Below are 22324 nucleotides of genomic sequence, written 5' to 3'. Positions count from 1 at the left end.
ACCCTCTTGCTGAGCTGTGGGGCTAGCTGATGAGTGGAACACACAAGGCCAGGCCAAGTGTCAGATAGAAAGATACTGTGATCAGATATATGGAATCTAAATGGTGGGGCGGGGAAGGACAGAGAAAATTTTAACACAGGTAAGACAAGTCAGGTGGCCACAAAAAAATCAGGTATCTAGGTCAATGGTGTCAGATTTCATAAGCCCTGATGGCCAAGTTCTGTCTGTAGGGAGGCGATGCTCAAAGGGCAGAGGGTTGAAGTGACCAGTCCTTAGCTGAGGGGACCACTGGGAATTTGTCACCTATGTTCATACCTTGTGTTGCCTCTACCTGACCCACACATGGCAGAGAAGTGGTGTGGTCCAAGGGTCGAGGGCAAAGACCCTGAAAACAGATTCCTTCCCTCCCAGGTAGGAATCCTAGCCTCTCACTTAGCAATGCGAGTTCGGTGAGCTCCTTACCCTTTTTGTCCCTTATTTCACCTGCTTTATAATGAGGATAGGTACATATCTATTTTATAAGGTTACCTATAGATGAGAATTGAGTTAATTCTTAGAAAGTGCTTAGAAGAGTGGCTGGCACATGTCAAATACCCAAGAAGCACTTATTACCACCAGCTTGCTGTCTTTCCCACCTACCTTAGGAAAATGCAATATTCAGAAACACGGTTAATCAGCTTGGAGGAAGTCACCCACTGAAAGAAATGAGAGCAGCGTATATTCAGAGTCACTCCATTCAGAAAGGAGACGAAGTTCTTCTGGAGAGTGAGAAGCTAGGAGATGGCTTCCTATTCGGGGCATTCTTCCTGCAGACACTTATGCAAGGAGACTGGGGGCAAAGCCTCTCCTTGATTTACAGGAGCTTTACCACGAAAGGGGCTCAAACGTGGCGACACGGGTGGGAGACGACTCAGCCCTCGCCCGCGCGAGGGCACGGCTCGGTCTGCCCTACGCAGAGCACAAGGATGCTGTGGTTTCAGCCTGGTTTGTGGGGGCACAGCCGGGTGAAGCTGCTTCAGACGGTGCTGTGTTGCTGTCTCCCTGCGGTTAGCATGAAGTGAGCAAAGACACAACTGCCTGTGCTTGGAGCTCAAGAGCTTGGGGTGCTGCTTTTGAGCCCCATGCGGCCCTTCTGGGGCTTTGAACTGCGGCCACAAGACGCTAGTGGCATCTCTTTCCAGATTTGTTTTGACGCTCACTCGAAAACAAGATTTCACTCTGTCCTTCTGAAAAGAATCGACAGGGAGTGTGCTTGTAGATTTGTTTAGCCCTGGCGCGACAGGGTCTCTGGTGATGCCTTGAGCAATGGAGGATGCTCTACGTCTGTGCGGAGAAAACTTTGGAGGCAGAAGGACCTGTTCCAACAGGCAATGTACATTCGTTAGTAAGTCCAGTTTGCCAGCAAAGTAGAAGAGGAGACAGAATTAAGGTGCAAAAGGTGTTGGAAGCAGATTTAGGAAGTTTTTTGTTTAGAGAAAAAAAGGAGTAGGAATGGGGGAGGGGCCTGAAGGAGCGCAGATGGCGGCGGGCGGGGTGGGGCGGCGGTGCGCATTGCTGGGCTGATGTGCTTGGGTTAGACTAGGCTCCCAGTGCTAGAAGGAGCCGATTATAATAGAAGTCCTGGTTCTCATTAGTTTCCAGAGTCATTAGGCCTCTAGCAGATGTACCCTGATGTCAAGTAGCCTCCCTCCTCCAGAGCTGTAGGGGGCCACTTGAGGAAGAGGAAAGCGACCCTTACACACACACACACACACACACACACACACACACACACACACACACACACACACACACACACACATACACTACTGACAAGATGATGAAATCGGTTCTCTCCACAGATCTAGAATAGGGAACATATAAGATTATAGGAGGGCTTCCTAGGTGGCACAATGGTCAAGAATCCACCTGCCAATGCAGAAGGTCCAAGAGATGTGAATTCGATCCCTGGGTCCAGAAGATACCCTGGAGGAGGAAATGGCAACCTAGTCAAGTATTTTTGCCTGGAGAATCCCATGGAGAGAGGAGCCTGGTGGGCTACTGTCCATGGGGTCGCAAAGACTTATACACGACTGACCACGCACCCAAGCAAGATTATGGGAATATCTTTACTGCAAAAAGTTACTCTCCACTTGCTAGAATTTCTGTTAAAGGAGACACTCCTCTTCATTCATTAATCCATTTCATATTTATTGAGTATCTAATATTTATTGTCTCATACAAATAAGTTTGAGAAATTATGTTAAGGGAAGCTGTGTAAAATTGAGTAGAAAAAGATGATAAGCATAGAGAGATAGAATCAGACTCTAAATAGCATCCTAAGAAATGTGGAATTTATTTGATAGTAAGGAGTCAGGGGGAAAGTTTTTAAGCAAAAATGAGACATGCTTAAGTAAAGATTCAGAAAGGTTGGTTTGGGAATAATGTAGAGGCTGGGTTTGGATTGAACAATGGAGGTTTTGGGAGAAGATATGAAAATAGGGGGTCAAATGAGTGCTATTTCTAGAGTCTAGAAGAAGGATTTGGAGGGATTTTGAAATAGGGTGGTGAGTGCGCACTGAAAGGAAAGGAGAGATGTGTGAAATGCTTGTAAGAAGTGATAGGTAGGGGGAGGAGAATGAGAAGGGAAGGATGGAGCCCCAGTTCTGAGAATGGGAGTCATCTTTCTGGGAGATGGAAGTTGGAGTAGTAGAGCTGAGAAATAGAAAGAGAAATTGAGGAGTAGAAAGAGAATTGCAGTTAGGGTAGGTCAAAGGGATCAAATTCTAAGTTCCTGCCGTAGCCGTCAACTTCCCCGCTTCATGGTACCCTTCATGGTCAACACTTCTTGTAATAGGGAGCTTGTAGTTTCTCATGGTCAGCTGAAATCTGCCACTAGTATTGGTTCATCCCTGGGGACCACAGAAAAGCTACTTCATCTGGACAGCTTTTCATATAGTTTGGAAATGGCTCCTTTGTCCCTTACATTGGAAGTTTTCTACTCAAGGCTAAAGCTACAGGGCCTTGAATTTCCTCCCTTCTGAGCATATATATCAGTTACTCTGCATAAATAAATGGTGCATATATTCAAGTGCATGGCTACAAACTGCACACAGAATTGCAAGTGAGGTCTAACCAGCTCTGATCAGAGGAAAATCAGCATCTGCCTTCCTACCTCTGATGCTCTGTGGACACCAGATTATTCCAGGGACTCATCACACAGCAAATTAGATGCAATTTACTTTGACTGAAAACCTTCTGCTTTTTATTTTTAAACACTGATAAGTCATACTTCCTCCATCCTGGGCTTGTGCAATTGGATATTTGTACTCTAGTTGAGCAAACTAGGTAAGACAATGGCCTTGGGAGTTCATATTAGGTTCCTAATCTATGTCTATAATTTACAAGCTTGTGACTTTGGGAAAGTTAAATGATCTCTCTAGTTGTCATTTTCATTATGTACAAATGTACATCTTAAGAGTACTTACTTCACAGTTATGAGACTAAATGAGATAATGCCTTTAAATCACTCATCACTGTACCTGACTCACAGAACATTTTCAATAATATTAGCTATTATTATCTATTATTACCATTATTATTATTCTAACTTTGTTATTGGTTCCTCTTTTTCTTATGAAGCATGTATGTCTGTGTGTATGCTCAGTCATGTATAATTCTCTGCAACCCTTTGGACTATAGCCTGCTAGGCTACTCTGTCCGTGGGACTTTTCAGGCAAGAATACTGGAGTGGGTTGCCATTTCCTTCTAGAGGGGAGCTTCCTGGCCCAGAGATCAAACTCACATCTCCTGTATTTTAGGCATATTCTTCACCCACTGAGCCATCAAGGAAGCTTATTAAGCATTATTCAACTCAAATTTCCTCAAACACTGTGTCAACCACAATTATAATTAATCTGAATTCTCTCTCTTTGTATTTCTTTGTTGATACTTTGTATCACAGAAGTGAGTAAGAGAGACATGGTCAGTTTCTCCTATATCTAACTAGTCCTAGTCCACCGAGGGAGAGGGAAAATGAATAATTCATGTTATGAATCTTCTGTGTTCACTAAACTCACTCCACAATTACACATTCACTTGTCATTCAGTCCTTATTTGTTTACCTTGTTCCCGAGGATATCATGAAGATATCATGGAGAATCCTGTAAAACGCCACATTGTTATCCAGAGGAGAGCAACTGGGAAAAGATTCAGATTCATCTCATGGAAGCTAGAGTTGGAGGACAGAGTACTATTTAGTGCCAAAAAAGAGGAGATAGTATAAATGTAGATACCGAAGAGGGTGACAGTTTGGTGGGTGAGTTGGATGAGGATGGAGAGAAGGTGGGCCTGGGTGGCATGAACATCCAACGAGGCCAGTCTTACTGTGGCAGGAAATGATCTTGGAAGTAGCTATTTTAGCAGTCCATGCCGATACCTCCTTGACCTACAATTTGTAAGAAATGGTAGCCCCCTTTCATGTTTTTCCCATAAATTAATCTAAAATATCAATTTTTGTAAAGAGAAGGAAATGGATCTTTGAAATAAGTGGACATGGACAGCTAGGCAAGAAAGAGGAAGCTATCCAATCAGGGGAAGAAAGAGAAGAGAAACTATGGTCAAGTAGCGGACTTTCCCAGCTTCTCTGCCGTCATTCATGTTAGATGTGTGGAAACCAATGGAAGTGGTGAAGGAGGCATTTTATGATTGTACCATAGGTTAACAGTCATTCTGTTTCCTTTACCATCTTTAATCCAGCTGATTCCTTCACTGAGACATCACTAGTGCAATATTTATTTTAGAAGAGAACAGCATCAGCTTCCCTGCCTTTTCATAGGAAATACTATAACATTATTTTTTAGACTGTTTTAAAATGGGTGATCCCTGGATTTTGTCATCTAACTTACAGGAAAAGTGCAGTGATGTACATAAGAACCGTTGCCTGGTAGAAAGGTTGGCTCAGCTGTTCATCATGTGACAGATGGCTTCTTGAAGGTTGGCTTTTCAAGACTGGTGTTTGGGTTGAATGTTCAGAGTCCTGAAATGGAGAGCCTCCTTTGGGAGATTTAAAATCAAATGAACTCTTTAGTTTTGAATTAGATGAGGACTTGCAGGGCAGCACAGGTTCTATCATGGGAGACAAAAAACCATGAATTTCCCAGGAGGAAGAGTGAAGAGCCTTCCTGACTCAGGGTCCCGAGACCAGGACATGTTATGTCACCTTTTAAGTGGACAAAATCCTTGTACTATATGGTAGGACTACATTGGAAACTGTCTTCTAACACCTTGACAACAGAATACAAGAGCATATGTTAGAGATGAATTTAATAGGATTATGTAAAAATACCTGTACTTCAGTTTTGTTTTTTTTTTCTTTAATGTGGGCTCTGTTAAGATAGGTGAAAAGGTGGTTAAACTAAAGCACATGAAACAAGAACTTAGAAGTTTTAGTTACTTGTAAATTTAATATAAGTCATCAGTTTCTTTTGGTCATCATAGGCTCCTGGTGTGTGTGTGTGTGTGTGTGAGTGAGTGTGTGTGTGTGTGCATGCACACGCGCACATCCATACACAATGGCTTTGACACTCGGGTGCATTAAGAGGGATGCCATGGTGGTGTATCCAGAAGAGAGCAACCCAGATCAGAGACTTCAGAGACATCTCAGGAAAGCAATAGCTGGGGGACATGGTGATGTGGAAAGCAAAAGCGATACCAGATGGTTTGAAGACGGTTGGGCATTCACTAGAATTATGAGACCTGAAAGGCCCTCGGGGAGATGAACTCCTAGAACATTTTTTTTTCTCTGGCAGAATCCCGTGCAGCCTCTGGTTTGAACGTGAAGTTCCGCCCTTACCTGCTCTGGAATCTGCACAATGCAAGAGCTCTGTTTACATCCATCTTCCTGGGGATGGATGGTCCCCAGGAAGTCTGGATGGTCCTCTGTTTTCATCCATCCCCTTCCTGGGGAGGTCATCTTCCTCCCCAGGTCCGCTCAATCCTGATGATGATTGGAGTCTCACATGGTGGCAAATGCCCACCTGGGAGACCTTTGTGGGGGTTGCTCTCCCACTGTTTAGATGAGATAATTGGCCTCAGGAGGGGAATTCTGCCATTTCCTCCTTTACACTGTGCAAGAACATTATTACAGCAAGAAATTAAAAGGAAATAAACAAGGAATTGCTACAGAGCCATTGTCTCTGCTTTTCATTTCTTTCCATTGCAATATAATGTTGCCTTGTCTAATTTAATCATTAATAAAAAGTGGACTAGTTGACTGCTTGTGTCCTTATCACATTATGTTATTTGTTTGAATCCTATTTGCAGATACTCTTCCATTTCCTTCTCTAGAATAACTAGAACTACATTTGGACCAACTAAATTTAAATTGTGAAATCTTTAGGTGGGTTTCCTCTCCACCTCCCAAGCTTCTGTGTCACCACCCTCACCCCCATAATCCTGAAGGCAAGGGTTCTGGGAATAGAACTGACAAGAAGCAGATTTAGGCAATGTGTCACTCTCCAGAAATAGAATACCATTCTCACTGATAATTGAAATCAACATTGGATCACTCATTGTTTTGGTGACCAATCAAAATGTGATCTGCCTACACGTTTTGCACAAGTGTATTCTAATGAAACTTAAAGTTGGCTATGCTTTTAGTCTTAGGTTTGGGAGCATAGCAATAAAGAAAATTCACAACATCCCTGATTTCATGGAACTTAAACCTAGTGGAGTGATAGACAAACAAGAGTAAACATACAATTTGTCAGTTGTTGATAAGCACAACAGAAAAAAAAATTAAAGTGGGTTTGAGATATATGGGGATGGTAGGTTATTTCTATTTTGTATTATGTGTTGAGGAAAGGCCTTACTGACATGGGGATAAGCCATGAAGATATCTGGGAGAAAATCACTCCAGGCAGAGAGAAAAGCAAGTGCAAAGGCCCTGAGGCAGGCATGTGTCCGCTGTGTTCCAAAATAAACAATGTGTACTTGTTGCTTATGAAGAGTGAGTTGTGGGGAGAAGAATGGGAAATGAGATCAGAGAGGCAGCAAGGGGTAAGATCCGGGTGAGGACTTGGATGAACCTCTGCATGACATGGGGCTCTAGTAAAAGGTTAGAGCAGTGGGGTGGCTTGAAGACTCCCTCTCCTTGGCTTGGCTGTGTTGAGTCTGTGATGATGATAAGCCATCCAGGTGGTAATCAAGTCCACAGCAAGAGAGAAGTCTGGATTTCGGGGAAAGAAGATGGGAATAGAAATTTCAACTTTGGCCTCATAAAGTCTTGGAGAAGGATGAGTCTTCCAGGAATTGACTGTGGATAGAGGAGGCTGAGTGCTGGGGCCTTCAACTCTTAGGGGCTGAATAGAAGAGGTGTGTGTGTGAGGTCCAGCAAAGATTCTCAGAAGAAGTAGCCAGGGAGGGGACCCAGAAGGGTTTCAAAGAGGCACAGCCACTGAAAAGAACATTATTGTTCACTTTGCAGCAATATGGATGGCCCTAGAGGTTGTCACATGGAGTGAAGTCAGGCAGGCAGAGAAGGAGAAATACTGCATGACATCCCTTACATGTGGAATCTAAAAGAAATGATACAAAGGAACTTATTTACAAAATAGAAACAGACTGGCAGACTTAGAGAATGCACTTATGGTCGCCAGAGGGGAAGGGATAGTTGGGGAGTTTGGGATGGACATGTACACACTGCTACGCTTAAAATGGATAGCCAACATGGTCCTACTGGATGGCACAGGGAACACTGCTCGATGTGGCAGCCTGGATAGGAAGGGACTTTGGGGGATAATAGAGACATGTGTATATATGGCTGAGTCCCTTTGCTGTCCACCTGAAACTGGCACAATATTGTTAATGGCTATATAGTAATAAAATAGGAAGCTAAAAAATACAACAAAACAAAAGCACTTTCTTGAGATAAGTATCACTGAATTAGATTCACTAATTCACACAAGAGCTATCACTGTACATCAATCTCTACAAGACACATATTCTATTAATAAAGGATTATGAATAGATAACAGGATCATGACTATACCCGCAGCTGAGACAAAAGCCTTCTCCTTGACTGATGAGACACACCTTGGGATTTTACGGAGCAAGAACTATTAATACAAACTGTATGAAGCCCTGCTGCCCTGATTTGAGCTTTGGGGGAATTTTTAATGTATCTGCCTAATGCAGATACTTCTCACAGGGACACAACATGACATATGTGCTTGCTTATTTTTCAGAATATTGTTTTGCTGTCTTCTGTTTTCAGAATCACTTCAAAATGCATGCCTTCTTACTTTGGATTTTGGCTCAGAAATTTAAGGTTTATTACAGAATATTCTTTGAGTTAAGTAAGGAAGACTCCCTTTACAGTGCCCCTCATATACTGGTAGGGGCCATCTCTTCACTTACAATGACAATGTATACAACAAACACCATGTTTACATGGGTTGTTTGGAAGATTCATTGCCCCCCCCCCCACCCCGTGCCTTCATTTCTTTTCCTCTGTAAGTCTTGAAGGAGACCTCTCTTCATCACTTCCTTGTACATGCTCACTCCTTTGGAGAATTATCTTAACATCCTAAGAGAAGAGATTCAAAGAGAAGTTACAACTCTTAATAAATGAATTAGAAGTAATGATTATTAATAATATGGGCTTCAATATGTGGCAGTGATTAAACAGTGAGTTTTTGTTTTTTCCTTTGATAAAACTGTTCTCTATTTAGTGTGAATCCTGCCTTGCAACTTATTAATTTTGCCAGTGGACAGAGATCAAAGATCTTAGAGATTTCATTTCCCCATCTAATAAGATCTAACAATAGAGTTGCCATATTAGATTAATTAGATAACATTTGTAAAAGCAATTACACAGTTCTTGTTTAGTTGCTAAGTCATGTCTGACTCGTTTGTGATCCCCGGGACTGTAGCCCACCAGGCTTCTCTGTCCATGGAATTCTCCAGGCAAAAATACTGGAGTGGGCTGCCATTTCCTTCTCTGGCAATTACACAGAGTTTGGCACAAAACAGGCAAGGCAAAACATTATTTCCCTATTAATCAATAAAAAACAATATTCACCTTCTATTAAGGGAAAATTCTAATGCTAAATTAATCATGTTTACAGATTTGTAGAATTTTAGAACAGTAGATTATTTTGAGGTGGGGAATTATCTCTTTTCTGTTTTTTTTAATATTAGGGATAGAATGATCATTTTTTTGTCCACTTAAAATATCCAACTAGGCTACATTTTAAATCACAGATGCTTATGAAATAAATTTAAGATATTATCACAATGTATTAATAGAAGGGGTACTAGCATAAGGGGAAAACGTAAAATTATATTTATTCAGTTTCCAGGTTTTTTTTTTTAGGGAACTCTTTAAGAATATAAGCTTCTTTACTTCAGAGCTGAGTTCCAAAGTTTCTATTTGACTGTAGTCACTTTACTCATGAAAACATGAGTTAGTTCAGCATCTGAACAGAGCCCTGCTGAGTGACACCCACATGGCTGTATCAGTCACTGCCAGGAAACACAGTGAATCATTTTCTTGAAGGAGCTTGTTCTTTGAAAATATAGATCTCCCACAGCTGAAGGGCAATCTTGGGCAAGTTAAGTGAAAAAGAACAGCTGCTTGCCATTGACCTTTCTGGTCCTACCCTCCACAGTACTTACTGACAGGTCTCCTTTGCAGAGAATATTATTTGTAACAGCTATTGCTGACTAATGACCATTTACTTGGGGATTAAGGAATGAGTTGACCTGTGATTATTTGACACTCCATAGCATGGGGGAAAATTATAAGTTCTAGATATTTCAATCAGTCCTGGCTAGATTTAAAGCTGAAATCAAGGGCCATAATTTTAAGCAACAGTTAGTGGAGAAAAGACTGAGAGAGTCTAGAAATGTTTGGCATGGGTGCCTTGAAAACACAAAGTGCTGAAGCAGCCACTGTATTTTGTTATAAACATAATGGAGGTGGTTGGAGTGTATCTTAAAGTCAGATACCTTGAAGACTGTGTCCCTTCCACTTACATTTATATTTATAGGTACTTTGCCCTCATGTAATCAGGTCCTGACTCATTTGTTTCTAAGAAATTCTCCTGTGACATTCTGACTTTAACACTGAAAGATTTATTTTTATCTCCTAGTGAATGGAACCCTTAATATTAAGGCTATCTGCTGGAGGTACAGGTTTTGTTAAAAGAGACTCACATTTATGCAGCATATGTGTGCATCACAAGAAACTACATTTGGTGAGTTGGTGCAGAAAATCCAACATCCACTTACACTTGTAAATCTACTTATTGGAGGAAACTGACTTTCTTCACTAACCACCCACTGACGGTGTCCTCAATGATCTTGTTACGTTTAAGCAAAGCATTTTCTTAAGAATTTAGGAAGCTTCCTTGAAAATAACCTCTCTATATAATAATCTATGAAAGAAGAAGTTAAATAAATGAGCTTGAGTTGAATAACTATAAAATGCAAAACAAAACATGGGTCTTCTGAGTTGGAATTGACCGCATGTGGATTCCTGGGACTTTGGTTCGAACCCCCTTGTCATCATGACACTCTCCAGTGAAAGTCTCCTTTCTTTCCAGAGAACAGACACTGAGTCCGGCAGATGAAACGCCAGCTTTTAGTTCATCTGTGTAAATTTTGCACTGTTCAGAAATATTCCTTATGCACTGGAACCACCAACAGACCAGCAGTAATAGCAACAGTAATAATAATTACTATGTACTGTTAGTCGCTCAGTCGTGTCTGACTCTTTGCGACCCCATGGGCTATAGTCTGCCAGGCTCCTCTGTCTGTGGAATTCTCCAGGCAAGAATACTGGAGTGATCCAGGGGATCTTCCAGACCCAGGAATCAAACCGGGTCTCCTGCACTGCAGGCAGATTCTTTACCATCTGAGCCATCAGGGAAGCCCCTACTACGTAGTGAAGGCTTTCTATCTGCCAAGAACAGAGCTAAACACTTTGCATGGATTAAGTCATTTAATCTGTACAAGGACCTTGAGAGGCATGTTTGAGAATTAACCCTATTTTACAGATGGGGAAACCAAGGCACGATGGGGTCACTTGCCCAAGGTCACACAGTTAGTAGCTATGAACCCAATCAATCAACATGGCTCCTGAGTCTGCTCTCCTAACCACAAAGCCAGGCCACCTTGCCACAGGAGCAAAAAATAACACATATCAAAATGATTACCCAAACTGGCCTTTTTCATATGTATTTTTAAATGTTTGCTAGTTCCAAACATGAATCTTGTAAACACAGAGCTGTTGGGTGACAACCTTTACTTCCCACTGTTTATAACAGCAAACAACATTTTAACCCGAAAAACCACACTCTAGTTTTTGCTCTACTTATCTTGAAAGATCTTCAAACAACATCACTGTGGTTAAAGTTCATTTTAAAAATGTGATCTATTTACTTGCACATGGATATCTGGAGCAAAAAAATTGATGACAGGATGAGAGTGTTAGTAACTGAGTCTTCAGAGATTTTTTTTTCTTTTCCTTTCTTCTTTTTCTTTATTTGCTTAGCAAAAATGAGAATAGAGCATCTTACTGGAAAGGGAACCTCTTTCCTTTTCAAGCATCACATTTAGTTTTTTCAGGTCAAAGGCTCAACTCTTGTCGGAACGGTGCCCTGACTAGATTCTAGCAGGTGGTTCAAGGTCCTCTCGTCAGATTCCAGGGTGGAGTAATGACAGGGAGGAGAGATGAAGGACCGGGATGGTGGAGGGTTGAAGAAGCTGACTTGGCAGAAGTACTCTGGCAATGAAGGAACGAACCATCGGACCGCTAGACAGACTGACAAGCTCTCTTTCTACTATTAGGGTGCCAGGTGACATTCATGCTCTGAAGCTGGAGGTCAGAACAAGCTCCAGCTGCGGGGTGGGGTGGGAGGGAGGTGGGTGCCCTCAACCCGAGGGGTCTGTGCACCAAGCAGGATTTGGGGAACGTGCAGAGATCTTTTCGGTCATCAAAGCATCAAGGTGCTCCTGGAATATAGTGGGCAGCAACTCAGAATGTTAGACGTTCTGCCATGCCAGAGTCAGTCCTGCGCTATTCAAAATGCCAAGAGTACTTCAGCTGGGGTGCACGCTAATAAAAACTCCTTCCTAAATCAGAGAAATGTACGAAGTGACAAGCACCCTGCTGACTCCAACTTTCCCTGAGGATCAGAGTCCATCTTCAGGGGGTTGACTTTCGAAGGCAGTCAGTCATCTGTTGACGGAGTTTTTTCTTCAGGAACATGCCAGATAGAATCGTCTCTGCAAAAGTCAGTAATAGTTAGACATTCTGGCCAGGGTAAAAATGTTCCCCAAGTCGTCCTGACTTTGCAGGGAGTTCTTCTACCATAATAGGAGAAAGTGATGGTGGCATTATTTTAGGGTCCTAGTTGTTGTTGGTAAGATAAGGTAAACCCTATTGCACATTATTCTAAGGATTTGAAAATTATTTTGCTGTTTTAAAATAGGGAGATTGTTCCCTGAAATGTGGAACAGAATGTGTAGGATGAAATGCAGTCTAAAGAGATGGGCTTCTGGAACCCACCTCACAGAATTATGGTTGCCCAGAGGACAGCAAAGGCAGGGAGACCTCACAATTGGCAGACTGCCCCCCATTCTGCCTGTGACCACCATGCATCTACCCACCCACCTCTCTCCACCCCTTTGTCTAGTTCTGATGTGTGCTGTTCCCATTAATTCCAGGGTGACACTGATTTATCCCAGTCTCATCTTAAGTGAGGAAGAAAGCTGGTCTTTATGAGTGAAAGTAGGGTGAAAGTAGGAAGTGTAAGATGCTGAAAAGGGACCTGTGACATATGAGTTTCATTGTGAAGAGTAAATGTTTGTGGGATGTATGAGTACAATTACTTGGAATACTGCCAACCACATATCCAAGTATTTTGGGCCTCTTTAAATAAAGAGACACAAATAATTTTACAAAGAGGATGGTTAAATGTAGAGAGATAATTATGTGATATGGTTAAGAGGGCTTCCCTGGTAGCTCAGTGGTAAAGAAACCATCTGCCAATGCAAGAGACACACGGGTTTGATCCCTGGGTTGGGAAGATCCTCTGACGAACCCACTCTAGTATTCTTGTCTGGGAAATCCCATGGACAGAGGAGCCTGGCGGGCTACAGATCATGGGGTCGCAAAAGAGTAGGACACGACTGAGCAACTAAGCAACAACAACAACAACAACGGTTAGAGATAAGGAAACACGTCAGATCAGTTCAGTTCAGTCGCTCAGTCGTGTCCAACTCTTTGCGACTCCATGGACCACAGCACACCAGGCTTCCCTGTCCATCACCAACTCCCGGAGCTTGCTCAAACTCATGTCCATCACGTCTGTGATGCCATCCAACCATCTCATCCTGTCATCCCCTTCTCCTCCTGTCTTCAATCTTTCCCAGCATCAGGATCTTTTCTGATGAGTCAGCTCTTCGCATCAGGTGGCCAAAGTATTGGAGAAGTCAGCTTTAGCATCAGTCCTTCCAATGAATATTCAGGACTGATTTCCTTTAGGATTGATTGGTTTGATCTCCTTGCAGACCAAGGGACTCGCAAGAGTCTTCTCAAACACCACAGTTCAAAAGCATCAATTCTTCAGCGCTCAGCTTTAGATCACTTGCATCTTATCAAAGTGAAAGTGCTTTTATCGAAAACTCGGCTAACTCTCTGTAGTCCAATAAACAATTAGCAGGGGCCAAATAGGGAGACTGCATACTATGAAGTGTGTGAGGATTGTGAGAAAGTTGTAGCAAACTGCCACATTCTGAAAGGTGGTCACCCCCAGCCTTCCGTAGCCCTTGCTGTTGGGGACCCGGCACTTGCCAGGTAGATGCACATTCAGCATGTGTGGTTGATGTGCGAGGTGATGGTGTGAGCTCTGAGCCCCAGCTCTTCCTCTCTTCCTTCCTTTATTCTGCTGACTTGGTCCAGCCTCTCTGGGTCCTCAGTGTTCCCACCCTGAACAGTTTCTCTGATGGAACCCTTATCCTTTCTTTCAGAAGTGCGGCCACTGCACAAGTTACAGCAACAATGTGTATCGTGATGAGAGTATGGTGAATAAATCAGCGCTTGGCTGGGGATCAGGGTCTCCTTTGTCCTCTTGGGCAGGGGGATTCTATTCCCCATGCTCTTCAATCATAGGCCAGGGTCATTCGATGGCTGGAATAATGGAGAACACGAATATAGCCACCCATTCAGCTTTTACTGCCATCTACCTCCAGCCTTCTGTGGGAGACTCAAGGCCTCAGAGTCCTGGTGGGGCAGCTCTATGGTATTATCCGTAGTACTGCGGTCCTATTGGCGGTACTAATCATGTTACCCACATACTGATAGTGCTAACTATCATGGTACCCATGTACTGGTGTGGTGTACTAATAGTCACTTCTACTCTGCCTGAACTCACTGCCCTTGTGGTACTGAGGGCTGGCCTTTTTGGCCTGATGCTGTTACCAGCTTAGCTTCCCGAGATCCTGGTCAAGCCTAGTCCAGCTTCTTCCCTCCCTCACTTCCTCCACGTTTGTGTTATCCCACCAAGCCCTGAACCTGAATTCAACTACGTTAAGACAATCAAGAGAAACAGTCCTGATGAACCTATTTACAGGGAAGAAATGGAGACGCAGACACAGAGAATGGACTTGTGGACACAGTGGGGGAAGAAGAGGGTAGGATAAATTGATAAAGTAGCATTGACATATGTACACTATCATGTGTAAAATAGATAACTAGTGGGAAGCTACTACATAACAGACAGCCCAGCCTGGCGCTGTCTGATGACTTAGAGGGGTGGGAGGCAATGCGGGAGGGAGGCTCACAAGGGAAGGGATATACATATATATATGCACATATATTTGTATATAATATATACAGAACAATGCAACATTTATAAAGCAATTATCCTCCAATAAAAATAAAATAAAATTGTAATGACAATTTTAAAACAGACTGTATTAGGATCTTTGGGTAATACTCACAGGTATCTTATAGTCTGGATAACTTGAAATCAGGTCTTGAATAAAAGGATGCTTCAGAAGAACAGCAATTTCAACCGGCTCGAGGTTCTTGGAACCTAGGTCCTGAAACACTTTTATGAAGTTCTTAAAAGGAAAAAAAAAATAAGTTTAATTAAATCTATGATCCTGATGCTGTTAAAAATGATTTTATTTCCTAAAGGATCATAATTTCTACACGTTGAGACATTTCAGGAGAAATTCTATGACCATACACTCAAAACTGACGGAAATTTTCTTGGGTATAGGTTGTCCCTTTAATGAGAGAACCCAACCAACCTCTAAATAAATGTTCTCAATCTTTTGGTGGTTGGCAAATCTGTTAGCGTCCAGTACTTCATTTCCTCCTCGGAACACTCGGAGTAATGTTTGCATGGAAATCATTTCAGTATTCGCATTTTCAGGGAGTTCTTCTTCCTTTTCCTCCCCGTCCTCTTGTAATTCCCTTTCCTCACTCATAAAATTGTCCTCGAGTTCAGGATATTCCTCAATGGGACTCATATCAGTCAAGGAAGAGGTCTGTGCAATTAAATAAAGAGAAGATGAAGTCTTTTCAGTAATAGAGATATTTAGAAAACACCAATTTCATCCCGAACTTTTTATGCCCCGAGATAGTAATGTCTACTGGTGTGCTACAGTCCATGAGGTTGCAGAGAGCTGAACATGACTTAGTGACAGAGCAACAACCACAGACTAGCTAAACAAGTCTAAAGATAGAATATGCTAGACAATAAGACAAGTCTTTCTTCCTTCTCCAACTCAGAAACAACAGCAAGAAGAAGCAAAAGTGGTACCAACTGGGAAGGGTTGGGGAGGGGTAAATTAGGAGTTTGTAATTAACACATACACATGAATACATCTATAAAATAGATAACCAATGTCCTACTGTACACTCAATACTTTGTAATAATCTATGAGGGAAATGAATCCGAAAAATATATATGTATGTATAACTGAATCACTTTGCTGTATGCCTGAAACTAACACAGCATTGTAGATCAATTATACTTCAATAAAAAATAATAAATAAAAAGAATAAAAAGAAGTAGAATACGCCAGCTGCACTGGAAATCATGTCGAAAGTCTAGACCAATTCTGCTGGTACTTGACAGAGGCCTTAAAGTGGGGTGAGTTTTATTTACTTTCATACATGCTTTTGCTTATCACTCTTCCAGATAACACTGTATGCACTCATATGCATATGCACACATTGTATGCATACACTTATGCACCCTAAGTCCCCTCAGTCATGTCCCATTCTTTTGTCCATGGGATTTTCCAGGCAAGAATACTGGAGTGGGCTGCCATTTCCTTCTCCAGGCGATCTTCTCCATCCAACTCCTCCAGAATCCCCGTCTCTCCTGCAGGCAGGTTTTTCACCACTAGTGTCACCTGGGAAGCCCCAGGTACACTGTATTACTCAATAAAAGAACACTGAAATGAATTTTGTGACTTCTGTCAAACTTTTTCACATGAATCTAGATTTTTGACAGGATTTGCTTTGGAAACTACCCGCAGTCTAGAGGTTGTGGCAGGTTAATTTCTCAAGTTCGATAGATTCTGAGAAACGTTGACAGCCTTTGTTTGGATACTGGATATTAAATTCAATGAAGCATTCAGAAGGTAAAACAGAAAACAGATTGAATACAGACAGACTGGGGTTCATATTGTTGCTCTTTGAAACTTGGCCAAGAGCCATGAACTTAGACACTGGCATTCTCAGCATGGGAAAAAGTAAATTGTTTTTGATGTAGTTTCTTATGTATCAAAAGTCTGAAAAATATGCCTACCTTTTGACCCAGTATTTACTGATCTAGGAACTGATTCTAAAGAAATATTCAGGTGCACCAAATATTTTGTATATGGATGTTCATTCTGTGTTACTTACAGCAAAAGTAAAAAGCCTATGATTCCGACAACTGGAAATGGTGACATCAATGATAGTATTGGTTTCTGATGGAATGCTATGCTGCTGAAAGCTTTTTAGCTTAGAAGGATACCAAACGACAGTGAAAAAACAATCATGGGATAAGTGCAAAAAGGGAACAAAACACAAATAATAAATACACCAGGATCCTCATTTCCTTATATATCTAATACTTATTAAAGAAAAAGAAGAGAAACCGATACATTAAAGAACTGACAGTAGTTAGCTCTCATTGCTCAAACAGGTGATTTGCTTTTCACTTTATTTTGTACTTTGCAAGTTCTCTACAGTAGATTTGCATTTATAATATTTATAGTAAAAAATGTGTGCGTGTGTTTCTGATGATGAGGTAATAGATATTCAATTATTTGCCATAGAAAAATGAGCGTTTTCAGAATGTTGACTGGCCCAATGTCATAGAACACCTGAGGACTGGTTCTCTTTTATTCTGAGGAAGGAAAAATGCTAATTTAGGCTTAAAATTAGAAGAGGGTGCCATTGCTTGTAAATACTCAATTCAGTAGAAGCATTAAGTGCATAGATCACACAAATTCTTTCCAAATAGCCACTGAAGTCCCAAGTGTAAAAGGACTATACCATGGCACAGAATTAAGCCTCTGGTCATCGTAAGCCCCTCTGAAGGATGTGCAGGGGTGGAGGGTGGTGCAGTGGAGACAGGTTGCATTTGCCTTAGTTCTGTGTGGTCACCTTGCTTTAGTTGAGTTTCTGTATCCTTTGCTAAATTGGAAACTTAATCTAATCTTGAAGTTTTGGGAATTGAATATACCTATCTATCTAGTCTTTCTTGTTTATCTATCTACCTACCTATCCAGTTAGCCTCTTATCCATTTTAAACAATTACAATATTGATTTACTTGACAGAAATGTGAAACTGACTTTTTTGTCTCTACCTAGGAAGCTTGGGAATCATCACACTGGCTTCCCATCAATAATTCCCCAGAGTGACAGAACATTGAGTGTGGTGAAAAGAACACCATTGAGACATAGAACATCTTGCTGATAGAATGAAGAATGAGTGAATTCTCTATTCAGACAGAACCTATGGGTGAGTGCACGATGAGCTGGGCTGGATGAGCAGACGATACCAAAATTAAAGAGCAAGAGCTTTCACCATTCTCTTCACCATTTCCGGAACTAGAGAGGGCCCAACGACTCAAAGACTTGACATTATCTTCATGAGATAAATGGATTTTTTGTTTTGGCCAAAAGATAACGCGTTAAACATTTGAATGAAGAATGTCATTCAAATGGCATTATGTTATTAGGTATTACTAGGTCAGAGGATGCTTTATAAGCATTTGCTAGCTTTGCTCTCTAGGGGGTTGGAGAGACTAGACTTAGTGGTTCAGTGGGAAGGGAGGGAGCGGAAGGAGGCCGAGATCAGGGCCAAGGAACCAGATCAGCCTCCTGGAGGGACAGCAGGGTGTGCGCGGGACGGGGGCGCTCTCCAACAGGCTGCAATTGCGGATGTAGATGTATGGACAAAACCAGGCATGCCAGTTTGGAGAAAAGCCAGGGCTTTTGAATGAGCAGTTATTAATGGCATCAAAACTCTGTGTGAGTCACATTATCTTCTAAGCAGTAGGCAGACTGTGAGGCTGACAAACACTGTCTCTCAGAGACACTCTCAGAGGCATCCCTTGAAGATTCCCAGCAACATGTGTTCGGAATGGTGCCTGAGTGTGCATTTCTACCATTCAGCCTGTTTAGTTCCCCACATCTCAGAGGCAGAAGTTCAGTCCTCGGGACTAATGTGAACAAAGCATCAAAGAGCAGAATGGGAGGAACATTTAAATTATTTGAACCCCAAGGCCTCAACCCACCTGTCAAGATGCCTTAACAAGATTCTCAAAATGTGGGCGGTTCAAGCTCATAATTTACTAAATTCCAATATCATAACCCCGAATTCCATAGACTAGGATGAACAAACATCAGCTTCTTTGATGTTTCAAGTTGACTACTGCCTGCCCATGAGTGCTTGGCCCTTGAACTTCTTTTAAATTACCCAAAGAATCTGAATTTAAACAGGAGGTCTGTGCCACAATGAATAAACCAGCGTGTAAGGAAGGAGAGCGTGAGGAAGAATGAAACAAATGGGAGATTTCCAGTTGTTTATTTGGAAAGCAAAAACCGAGATCTGATTAAATGTCTTGGGAGTAAACACAGACCTGTTAGAGGTATTGCTTCTGAGCAGGTTCACTTTAACTTCCTGGGATCAGGTTGCCCAGGAAACTGGAACACAGTTGAAAGGGCACAGGGAGGCAGTGGGATAATTGGAGCCTGGATGGTGAGAGCTAGGAGGAGGCAAGAATGGGGGAGGTGGTGGGTCCTGTATATCAAAAGCTCCCATGCATCACTCCCAGCCAGGAGCGGGCTTGTGTGTGTGGCGTGTGACAGACCTGCCCCTACCCTGGCTTCTTCGCTGCTGTGCAGTGGTTGTGGGAGAATTCTTGCCCAGTGTCCTTGGAATTTAAAAGAGCTCTTGTGAGAAGCAACCCAGGGAGCTTGTCCAATCCTGGGCGAGCACTAGCTCAGGGGTCAAGGCCAGAAGGGATGCAGCCTCTTACGGTGCTGGTGCTAGCTGGCCTGGCTGCTACCCACCCAGACAGCTGTCTGTTGCTACGGCAACCGTTCTAGCACAGGCTGCCTTTTCCTGGTTTTTTCCTGGTGACTCACTGCAGCCTCCGGGAGAAGGAAATGGCAACCCACTCCAGTATTCTTGCCTGGAGAATCCCAGGGACGGAGGAGCCTGGTGGGCTGCCATCTATGGGGTCGCACAGAGTCGGACACGACTGACGCGACAGCAGCAGCAGTGCAGCCTCCGAACCTGCCATTGCCTCTGCCTCTGGAATGTCTGCTCTCCTCCTCTCTGCCTCAGAGATGGGAGTCCACCCCTTCCTTCTCTCTTCCACTCTTTCTTCCCTTTTACCAACACTCCTGGAGAACTTGTTATGTGCATTGTTGAGCGCCTGCCACTTTAGAGGATGCAAACAGGGTAACAAGCTGTCTCCAGTGCACAGGAGGAGTCAATAGATAAACCACTCCCTGCATGCATCACTAGTCCTCCTCCCTGCCGTGCTCCCTGCAGTCTGTTCTCTACGGGCATGAAATGACCCTGCTTCAGCGCCTTCTCATCTCCTCTCTCGGCACAGCGAAAGCCAAGGTCCCTCCAGGGGCCCTTGGAGTCCTCTCCCCATCACTGCCCTTTCCTGCTGCTCTCCTCCAGCTCAGCGCTCTGCAAGTGCTGACTTGCGGCTCTTTGGGATACTCCAGGCATGGCCCCATGTGAGGTTTTTCGCATCCACTGTGGTCTTCATTTAAATGCTCTTCCTCCAGAGGTCTATCTGCAAGGCTCTCTCCCGTACCTCTCTGGGCCTTTGCCTATATGTCTTTTCACAGAGACACCTTCTGTGACGACCCTATTTAACACTGCAACTCCTTCCCAGACTCCTGCATTTTTCCCTATCTTCTTTTTCACCCGTGGCTTTTATCACCATTTGATTTAAGTCTTCACTTTACTTGCTTTATTCCCAAGTCTAGGGTAGTTCCCACATCACCAAGGTGCTGGATAAGTAATTGGGTAAATGCCTGGGATGATTCTGAGTCTTGCCAGAGAGGATCTGGATAAAATTGGGGCTCAGGTGAGGGAGCGCTCAGGGTGTCAGGTGGAGCTTCATGAATGAGCTGGTGTAGGAAATAGGCCTTGGATACTGGGGAGGTCTTGAACCTTTCAGGATGAGCTGGCAGATGCTCTAGGTGGAGGTAACAGCAAGAGCAAAGACACAGAGGGGGCAAAAAAGAAGGTAAAGTCCCCTCTTCGGATCAGTAAGGCCCCATCCTAATCTGTCTTTTATTCTGCGTCCCCTCCGTGTTTGGGCCATCATTCCCTCATCCTCCCATTCTTTCTTGTATAGTGAAAGTGAAAGTGTCAGTCACTCAGCTGTGTCCTCTGTCCATGAGATCTTCCAGGCAAGAATACTGGAGTGGGCAGCCATTTCCTTCTCCAGGGGACCTTCCTGACCTAGGAATTGAACCTGGGTCTCTTGCATTGCAGGGAAATTCTTTACAGTCTGAGCCACCAGGGAAGCCCTGTTTGGATATGAGCAACTGGATTTGTAACCCTTGCAGATCACAGGACTACACAAAGGGTATAATTTACAAAGCTAATTATGAGTTAATTGATTGTCCCACTCAATGAAATGCCTTTACTGAGCTCTGTAGCAGTAATTCAGGTTCAGGAATGCAGGTTTGGGGATGCAGAACAAGACAGATGGCCCTTCTCTGACCACCTGGGGCCCAGAGCCCAGAATGGAAGCTGACCATGTAAAGTAGTTATCTGTGAGGGTTACCGTGAGGGGGGAAGTGCAGAGAGCTATGGGAACACAGGCAGGGTGCGGCCACCACTCCAGGTCAGGGAAGGTCTCCTAGAGGACAGACATTCCATAGAGACCTCAGGTAGGTCATGATCCACGCCAGAGATGGGAGAAGGAGGCCCAATCCATACAGAGATGCAGAAACACCCCTGTGTGTGTGCGTGCTGTCATTTCAGTTGTGTCCAACTCTTTGTGACCCCATGGACTGTAGCCCGCAAGGCTCCTCTGTCCATGGGGTTTCACAGACAAAAATACTGCAGTGGGTTGCCATTTCCTCCTCCACGGGATCAACCCAGGGATCAAATCCGCAGCATCTCTATCTCTTATGTCTCCTGCATTGGCAGACAGGTTCCGTATCATTAGCGCCACCTGGGAAGCCCTGGGAAAGTGGCAAAAGCAGTCCCAAGTAAAGGCAGTCAGCATCTGGCTTGTCATTTATTTGGGAAAATGTAAGTGGTCCTTCTGTGGTCTAGCAAGACAGCATTCTTGAGTGGGAATAACAATAATTCGCTGCTGACTTTGTGTTGTTGAGTCAGGGTTAATGCTGCATTGACAGAGCACTGGGGTGAAGAGCCCTGAGCTGTCAGCTTCCTAGACAACAGTCCAGCCTCACCCTGGTCCTGATGGAAGGGGTAGCACACCCTCCTGGCCATCTGCTCAGGGCTGACATTTGGAGATGAGAGGGTTTATGTCTTTGGGGATGTGAAAGCTATCACAGGAGCTTCCCATTTTTACTCAGAGAACCCAGCATAACCAAGATGATGTTAGTCAGACCAGTGAAGACCACTTTGAAGATGACTCTTAGAGATGACTATGCTGTTTCTGCATGTAACCCCCCCCCCCCGACTCTGTCTATAAAAGCTCCCACTCCTTGCTTGTCACAGGGGGAGTCAGACTTTAGACAGATGTCCGCCACACACCCCACCCCTCACAGTTGCCGGCATCTGAAATAAAGCAAGCTTCTCTTTCCACCAAAAAA

The 22324-nt window shown here is 43.3% G+C and overlaps 1 protein-coding gene across 1 annotated transcript in view; it reads right to left on the bottom strand.

Annotated features, from left to right (window-relative positions):
- Nucleotides 1-788: 788 nt before the first annotated feature.
- Nucleotides 789-22324, bottom strand: part of LOC136146414 (sperm flagellar protein 2-like) — a 37622-nt gene continuing 16086 nt past the window's right edge. The window contains exons 5-7 of the mRNA XM_065905300.1: nt 15304-15543; nt 14989-15111; nt 789-1355 (exon numbers count right to left, since the gene is read on the bottom strand). Of these exons, the coding sequence (XP_065761372.1) occupies nt 789-1355; nt 14989-15111; nt 15304-15543 (930 nt within the window). The remainder of the gene's footprint in view (nt 1356-14988; nt 15112-15303; nt 15544-22324) is intronic.

Source organism: Muntiacus reevesi, chromosome 14 (assembly GCF_963930625.1).
Source record: "Muntiacus reevesi chromosome 14, mMunRee1.1, whole genome shotgun sequence".
NCBI classification, from domain to species: Eukaryota; Metazoa; Chordata; class Mammalia; order Artiodactyla; family Cervidae; genus Muntiacus; species Muntiacus reevesi.
Note: the sequence above shows the minus strand (reverse complement) of the source record. Positions and strands in the feature narration are given on the sequence as shown.